Source organism: Aplysia californica, unplaced genomic scaffold (genome assembly GCF_000002075.1).
Source record: "Aplysia californica isolate F4 #8 unplaced genomic scaffold, AplCal3.0 scaffold00777, whole genome shotgun sequence".
Taxonomy (NCBI): Eukaryota; Metazoa; Mollusca; class Gastropoda; order Aplysiida; family Aplysiidae; genus Aplysia; species Aplysia californica.
This window is the reverse complement of record NW_004798047.1, coordinates 259811-269045: the sequence shown is the minus strand read 5'-3', so window position 1 is coordinate 269045 and position 9235 is coordinate 259811. Positions and strand designations below refer to the sequence as shown.

The 9235-nt window shown below is 40.5% G+C and overlaps 1 protein-coding gene across 1 annotated transcript; it reads right to left on the bottom strand.

Moving 5' to 3' along the window:
* Positions 1-248: 248 nt before the first annotated feature.
* LOC101850443 lies at positions 249-8209 on the bottom strand. The gene is made up of 3 exons (XM_005109429.3): positions 7909-8209; positions 3623-3766; positions 249-791 (listed from the first exon to the last, which is right to left on the bottom strand). Exons 1-3 carry the CDS (start codon positions 8071-8073, stop codon positions 720-722), a joined length of 381 nt encoding a protein of 126 aa, XP_005109486.1. The 5' UTR covers positions 8074-8209; the 3' UTR covers positions 249-719.
* Between the last annotated feature and the right edge of the window lie 1026 nt (positions 8210-9235).

The following is a 9235-nucleotide window of genomic DNA, read 5'->3' as shown; positions in this document are numbered from 1 at the left end:
CGTACGGATAGGGTCAAAATGACCCACAGCACACCAACACAATAGAAGAAAAGAAACAAATTAACACAATAGAAACATCAATACAAGAGAGGAAGAGAAACAAATCATCACAGTTGAGTGTGAAACATATATATCTACGCAATAGAGGAATACAAAGGGAGGAGGGAATACCAAGGCAGCTTCAACCAACATTGCTAAAGGCACATTTCAAAGATAAAGATATTGACAAATTTGGGAAAAAAGACGAGTTGCCCTGATTCATGGCTGTCAGAATTAAGTTTATTATAAAACAAAAGAAGACCAACACAAAAAGTGCATCAATCAAGCAGACTTTTTTCCACTAGATGCATGGACATTACAGTTTTAGCCAAACTGTCTTTTAATCTCCACATTACACAGAACTAGAACCTGTAGCAGAAAAACATTTTGTGTGAGTTGAGAAAACTAAGTCATATCTGGATCACTGGCTTCATCTGCAAGGTGATTCTCAAGGGAGGTGATTCTTAAGTGACTGATGAGAATTGCATCATGCAGCTACTTGTCTTGTCAAGTTCATTTCTGTTCCTCTACAAGAGAAACACTGACACTAGTGACACTCTCCTCCAATCAGAAGCACAGACTGCTTCCACAAACTACTAATAGCATTGGTCGGCAATCCTCTTCCATACAAACGCCCACACACACACAAAAAAAACAACTATTCGCACTGATAACACTATCTAATAGAAAAATTTGCTTTCTCTGTCTTTGTACATGACTTCACCATTTCGGAAGCGTTTTTCTCTTTCTTCCTGTGAACAGAAGCAAAAAAGCATAATCAATGTACTTGTCAAAGTCAAAGATAAAAGCATTCACTGTCCATACACATCAAGCATGTTAGTTAATGATACATGCATAAAAAGCATCGAGAGTAATGATCATCTATATAAGGCAACTTTGTACATAATAAAAATAAACCTTTCAAAAACAAAACGTAACTCCCCACGGAATTATCAAATTTTGTTCTTCTCAGAATCACTAAACAAGCCTTGTTTACAGTAAACAGTATCAGTACTTTGAAACTTAGTTCCCTGCAAATTTACCAGAAAAAGAAAACTTCCTCCACGCAAAAAAACTGTTTGAGCTGCGGTAAGCTACTCCAAAACTAAAAATCTTTTTTTTTTTTTTATTCCTTTATCGGACAAAAAGTGTCAAGTCATCAGTGTACACATTCTCATACAATATTTATCGAATATAAGAAAAAATACAGTGGAATCCTGTTATAATGAGAGGGAAGGGACATGCGAAATGTTCGTTATAGCAGGATTCTCGTTATAAGGGATCCAGTAAAAAATTCAAGGGAAATAATAGAGTAGGGCCTATCTATGAGTTTGGTGTTCTGTTTATTTCTTTTTGTTATCTCCCTTGATGATGAATTTGTTCAACATGACCTCTTGGTCTTCCTTGATCAAAAATCGAATCAGGTTTCTTTCTCTAGCGCTAGCAATGTTGACAGCTCGGCGTTGGCAATCAGAAAGAAAGGGCTCTGTGTTAACTCGCCTGCTGTATTGTCCCCCACCCCACCACACCCTGTGGTGTGTTCCGTCTGCTTGTGCACGTCACACATTCGCTCCATCCATCACAGCACTGCGACCTCTCCATCCCCGCATCGGAGAAGTGAAAGGCATGGTAAAGGTAGGCCTGGCCTAGATAAACCTAGACTAGACTAGGCTGGCCTATCACGCAATGTGTTCTGCTTGTCTGCGCCACACCCTCTCCACTCATTCGCTCCGACCTTCATTGTAGGATCACGTGGGCTCTCCCATTCTTTGTTTCGCTCAAGGAGTTGTAAGGTCCTTGGTTTCACCAGCCTTCTTTCCTATCAACATACACATTGTAACTCAGTGTTGACACAGTCACGTGTCTTTGCGTGTGTCAGAGTTGGACAGGCGGCCATCATATGTGTGACAGTGTGTACGCGTGTCTTGGGGGAGGGTCCGGGCGTGGAACGTCAGTAGAGATACACACACACGTCAGCCATCCCATCCACCCCCCTCCCCCCTCTTGGCTACTGATCAATATTACAGTGATAAACTAGTTTTCACATAGATCTACTTAATGAAATGCGCACTGGTCTGTGGAATCAAAGGTTGACGTATGCTAGGCTCTACACTACAGCAACACAACTTTTTCGGCCAGCAATGCGCCATACACGCCACAAGCATGCATTTGAAGGAATAGGCCCTTTTGTGCAGTATGTGCTTGGTAGAGTTCAGTTTATTTTTCCAGGAACTTTCCAGCATTTCTTCAGTATGGCATCAAAGAAACGAAATGTCTCTCATTTGACACCAAACTACTTTTGATTGAGCACGTCGAAAAGGGGAAAAAATAGGCATTTTAGGGTAGCTTAACACTTGTTACTCCCTTTTATACATTACTTGCCCGGTGCCTGTAATCATCTACACAAAAACCTCATGTTTGCTTAACGAACACTCAGATTCAACTAAATTGAAAGCCAGGTTCAATGACCTTGTTGAATTTGAGTTCCATTGAATGTTATTTCCACTATCGGTACTTCCTTCAATTTACTCCTCTTTCAAGTTCAGCATGGCAGTAATTTTCCACCCTTCAGCTTGAGATAATGAATACAGCTAATTCAGCTCATTCAGTAGCCCTTTGCACACATTAGGTCTTCTTTACTCAATGAAAACAAAAATTAGTTTTCGTAAGAGTTTTACGGCACTTGCAACACAATAAGGTCATATAAGTGCCAAAGATTAGAGGTGTTACAAGAGAGTAACAAACACCAAAAAGAAGGAGGGGAGATAAATACAATAGATTTTCGATAGGACAGAAGAAGCAAACCACACCATAGCACCTGCCAAAGATCCACTGAAAACAAAAGCATCAATCACAGACTGAGGAAAATTATCGCGAATGTACAATTCCATTCAGAAATTTCTTTAACAGAGACAATCATGAATTGGAATATGCCAGCCATATATATTGGTTCATTTAGGTCATCAACTTTAAAACCCTTTCACTTTCAAATGGTATTGAAAAAAGCTCTTTAGCACGAAAAGTCAATTTCATATGAGTTTTTCACAGCAGCATACTACGTTATTTTCTCCTACTTCTAGGATTTCAGTACTGTTACCAAGCTACCTTTTGTTCTCGAAGTCTATAGTGTCACAAATGTCTATAAAGAGCTCCACTCAGAACATTTTCAACGTCTTTATGGCAAATCATTACTCGGAGAGTGTGAGTATGCCTCACAGGAAGAAGAAGAATATATCTATCACCAAATAAAGGCATACACACAACATGCATAATTTAAGCAACACAATACGAGATTGTTCTCCGGTTTCTGTTGTTGGCCTCATCCTCATACAAGTATAACCATTTAACAGAGGTTACTTTAAGTTTTATTTCCTAAAAGAGCAATCGACTGTATAAAACTTCTTTTTTTTTTAATCAAGAGAATTGAATATTAAATAAATAAGTTGTTGGGTTTTTTTAACAACTCCCCAGTTTTTCCAGGTTCCTAGGAATATTGGTCAACCAGACCTTGATCCTCAGTGATGCAGCACATTTTACTGAGCCTCTCTATACAAACGCAAGAATAAACAAATGCTTGACTTACCTTCTTACTGATAGTTGAGTAACTCAAAATAGCTACAGGCAAAACAAATAAAATGCTGGATACAACTGCAGATCTGAATGTGCCCTTGAACCTTTCTGCTTGGGTAGCTTTCAGAGCAATGAATCTTTGCACTGCGGGATCAAACTGTAAAGAAAGAGCACAATGACATTGAATATTGACTCTTATCAGCTAGAAAAAATTGCATGCTTTTCCTATACAGCCAGGATTCAATCTGTGCTATCATTCAGAATTCATGATAGGTTTTGTATCACTGACAATTCTGAATCTAGATCTATTAGATGGTATTGATTCTTCGTACCAATATTAAGAAGTTTAGTTGCTTTCTCTAAAGAACAAACTTGTGTATACACATGATATTGTTTCTTTGTGTAAGCCGATAAAACATGTGTTGAACAATACTAACAACTGCATAAGCAGTAATGTGAGGTGGGGTTGGTGACCTCTCTGTGACCCGGCTAACAGTGACCTGGTCACTCCATTGCCACGCCGACTAAAAGAGTGGCATTCGTACGCTGTGAGCTACATTGAAATATAACCTAAGTACCTGCTAGATTTTTTTTTTCCTTTTATTTTTGGGAGAGGGGGTATTTACCCAAGAATTTACCAAGAAGAATACATTTTCGAGTACAGTCAAACCCATGCTAACCTTGGCAGGAGCATGGACTTGATGGTATAGCAGGGCAGGTGGGATAACAGGGTCCTTATACTCACCTGTTAAGGTAACTGCCCAAATCAAGAGAAATGATTCTACCATTACTAGATGAAGGACAAATCTATGAGTTACTTCCCTTTGCACAAACCTTTGAGGTAGCTTTCAGGCTTTCTGCATGTCATGGTTGCTCCCATAGTCATTTGGGAGAAAGGGGGATTATCATTGTGCAGATGTTAAGCAAGTGTCAGGCACCATGTATAGTGTGTACCCCTGGTGGTTGGTTCACTAGCAGTCTTTGTGGGCAAATTTACACATTACAGTAGAGTCCACTTAAACCAAACACAATACAGTCAAATACGGGTAACTCGAATTCGTCGGGGATTGGAAATAGTGTTTGAGATTTCTGTAATTCGTCATGTCTGGGAAGCACGCAGGCCCTATATAAAGGGCATGGACCCAGACCTTTTCAATGGAAAATTTGAGTATTCCTTTTGTGGAAAATGACGTAGTAAATTACAGGTCAAAGTTATAAATAGTGACCAATGATTTTGCAAGTTATCTTGACCTCGTAGAGCCTCTCTTCGCCAAGATATCGATCAATAAAGTGACGCGGCCCAGCTGAGCTACTACACGCTATCCGCTATGTGTTATCACTTGTTCCACTGCGCTAATGTGTTGAGTTTATCGTGTTTTGCGCTTTCTTTGTATTTATTTGATCGCTTATCATTTTTTAACTCACTTGCGACTGGGCCCTTTCACCAGTCCCAAGCGTTGAAGACTGGCGTTTTTGGGGGTATTTCAATAAATCACCACAACTCTCAGAATCACCCTATTGTAATCATTTTTTGACACAGTAAAGTAACATTCAAGCTTAATCTAATACAAAAAACTAAAGTTGTCTAAGTCTAATACTTTAATTTGTATGATTTTAAAAAAAATTGGCATGAATTTGATCTGCCGAAAAATTTCCAGAGACGTGACAAGTAGAATGAAATTCACTGCAACAACAACAAAAAAAGTTCAAAGTGTTCTGGTTTGATTTGTATACATGTGCGAGTGTTTGGTGAAAATATAAAAGCTGGTCTGTGCATTGATTCAGACCCATACACTGAATTACATGAGACAGATGTACAGCACGACGTTGTGATTTCGTTGCGCGAAAAACAACACCGGTACTAGTGCTAGATCTAGCCCTAGAACTACGACTCGGGCTTGTTCGGGTACATATCCAGGATCCTAACTATTAGACACATCATATTCTGAGACACTAGAACTAGTAAAACGTACAGAAGTATAGAAAACGGCGAAATTATGTGTGATTCTTGTTCATGCGACTTCTTCGACCGTTACTACGACGCGACTGTCGGATTACTATCAGCTGTATAGAAAAAAACAAAGCGCGAGTTTCGGTCTGTTCAACTCCAGTTGGGGTCACTGTCTTTCACCTTCAATAACTTAAAAACTACCGGCCCCAGAGATACGAAACGAAGTCTAAGTAGCTCAGGCTTGGCCAAACAAGGGTACGAGGCGGGTCTCGCGATCTGTGCGTGATTTGTAGAGCGAAAAAAAAATTCCAAAGTTGGTCACGCAGGGCTTGTGAGACCCGGCGCGAGCGTCGCGGCGGGGGTCACGCAACTGTTGTGTGACCCGTCTGAAGTGAGTTAAAGGATCATCCTATCAGCTTTAACACTTTTCACCCACGCAGCGCAGAGATCTGTGCACAACACTATCCCTATGGACGAGGATACAGGTGGGGTACATGCTATATCATACCGTCGCCGATCGGCGTCCCGTGGGGAAAAGGGATGGCTTCTTACCGTCGCCGATCAGCTTCCCATAGGGGCATAGTGTTAAGAAAAGATATGGTTTTATATGCTTTTTATCATCTGTTGAGCCGTAAATTGTAATTTTCCAGTAGCAGGTATACATCACTGGTATCTCAGCTGATATCCCTCCGCTGAACCGCGTGGCAACGGGACATTTTTGGCGGGTTACGTCCGGTGAAACGCTGCGCTTCTAGATTTAGGGTTAAGAGGCAAAAAGTATGTTTATATTTAATTAAGTTTTCCGGTAAGATTGTAGTTTACTGGACCACCGGTAGCCACCGGTCGGAACTATTTTATTTTAACTACTATGGCGCCCCTGGTGTCTGGGCCTAGTGGTCCGTTATTTTTCCTTTCAGAGCTCCTCTACTCACTCTCCTAGGCTACGTCCTAACCTTTCGACAGCCAAGCACCGACTGACGTCTCTTACCAGGTTTTTCAGTCATCGCTACCGTGCCACTGTGCCCTTTGACAAAGGACCCTGAAACCCTAATAGGTCAATCTAATCACAAGGTCCACTCTTTTCTTTGCTTGCAACACTATGGTCCAGCCAAGTACAATGGAGGGCGAGAGATGCGCACTGGAGCTCATAAAATTTGCATAATTGCAACCCCCTCGGTCCTGCTCGTGACTTGGCAAGTGCTGCGAAGCAAGGCTCGGCCTGTTCCAACTCTAATTACCCTGATTGTCCTCTTAGCACCATGGTCCGCTCAAGTTATTGTTTTGCATTTATGTGTGTGGGGTTTTTTTCTTTATTTTGTTGCCATGGGGGCAAGCCCCCCTGAAACCCCCCACTGTTGTTATTATAATGATATGTAAACACGATTGTCCACTTAACACCATGGTCCGCTAATGTTATTTTTTTGCATTTGTGTGAGTTTTCTTTATTATCGTTGCCAGGTCCTGCACAATTGCGGTCCCATAGTTCTAGCACTAAATCCACAAGCAAAGACTACTGGCCATCGATACTGATACTGATTTACATATGAAAGTGGCTATTCTCACCCGCCGGAAGTTCTCGCAAGATCAACTCCTCCCCTCTTCTCTCTCTCTCTGTCTCTTTCTGAATACTGTCTATCGGTGTGGACGATCAAATTGACCAAAACAAAGTTAAAAAATGATGTTAAAACACAAAAGTAAATTAATTTGGTTGTCTACAAAGATGCTACGGCTATTTAACTTTTCGAATCGAGCCGAACTACGCGGGTCGCCATTTTGTTTTGCCCGGAAATTCTCGCGCTACTCCTCTCTCTCCACTGCCCACAGACAAAATTGTACGCTTTTAGTAGGTTACAGTTGTAATGGAACGTTTGTTCACGGCACAGAATTCTACAATTTTTCTGTTATCACAGTGTAGAATTCTGTGGTTTAGGGTGAACGCAAAATTTGGTGAACGCGCACCGGGTGAGAATAGCCACAAGACTCGCCTGCACTATTCTCACTCCGGGTGAGAATAGAGGTGGCCTTTACATATATTCCGCATCGATGTTTTATCAGTAGGCCTCTAGATCTAGATCTAGAATCTACATTTAGCCTACAAAATGAGCAGTAAAATTTCACTAGTATTTAACAAGGCAAGGCGGGGTTTCAGGGGGGCTTGCCCCCCCCCTGAATTTTACCATAATTTGATGTTTTGAGGCACATCAAAATCAAAAAGTAAAAAGTAATCTTTAGTACCAGGAGTAATCGTTGGTGGGGGTCAAAGCTAGACTAGTATCCCTAAACGGGACCGCAATTGTACAGGAGTGCCATTATTTCCCTAGATGAGCACATTTGTTAAAGGTTCTCACCAAAAAACCACCATCGTGACTTGATTTCCAAGGGTTCGTGAATTTTTTTGTCCACTCCGACCTCAAAGCTTGTCTCATTTTTCCACGTTCCTTGATGGCTCGGAGTTCCTCTGGTGTTGCGTCATACATCATCCATGGATCCCATGGTCTTTTATTCACAGCCATATCTAAAAGTTCTGTGATGCTCAGGGCATCTAAATCGAAATAAAAATATTGGTGTAGCCTAGCCCTAGCCTTGTATGAAAGTTGTTGACCGAGGTGTCAGGGTCAACGACGAATTGGAAACGGAAACCGGAAGTGCCTGATCTCCGCTAGGCTGTTAAAGGTTTTTTAAAAATAAACTAGCCCTTATTTTATGGTACATAAATCTGTTCGTTTGAGATCTCCGATCAACTATTTAATAGTAATAGATCTAGTGATTGTTTGCTACTTTGCGCGAAACAGACTAGACTGGGACGTGTCTCTTCTATGCAAATACAATAATCACTGAAATAAGAAAATAGTGACAGCAACACACAACTAGCCTATACGTAAAATCTAGATCTAGAATCTAGATGTAGATTAAGGAGCTTAGAACTAATTTACTTTTAATCTCCTTGATCTAGATCTAGATTATCTAGGCCTATCATATATTATTATGTAGGCTTGAGGCAAATACACTCTTGGACATATACCTCTTATTTGTATACTACGAGAATGGCTACTCGCATAAAGTACCTTTTGTATTCCACTTTCCTCTCAGTTCAACTGGTCTTACAAAATTCAAAAAATGCATTTTTTTAAAATAGTGTCCATACCTTATACTACAACTCTTAAAACGAGTAAAGCTAGATTCCCAAGCTGCTGTGTGTTTACAGAAAGAATTGACTATCCCCATAGATTTGAGAATGTACCCTGATACTGTGTAATTTTAGGTGTATTTTTGTAATCTTCGGGAGGAAAGTCAAGTTTGTAATAAATTGTAATATCATTACCGGTAGGCTTACATAAATTACAATGTTTGTCATTCTGTCATATTATAACTCCTTCTTCACTTCAAGTGCCAGACCTGAAACGGACATCTGCACAGCGTTCATGGCATGGTTCAATATCCATTTTTATCTTATCAGGTTCTCTTTGAATTTAAGAAAAAAAAGGAAAGACGCATAAAATACCCTAGCTGGTCTTCTGTATTCTTTTTCCTATGAGCGCTGTCATCGAACTAATTTCGTATGTGCCTTCATGAAAAGCTTTAAAAGAAAGAAAAAAACAGATTGCTGTGATGTTGTTATTTGTGGAGGTTGTGATGGTGATAATAGGCATGGTGAAGATGGTGACAGGGCAAGTT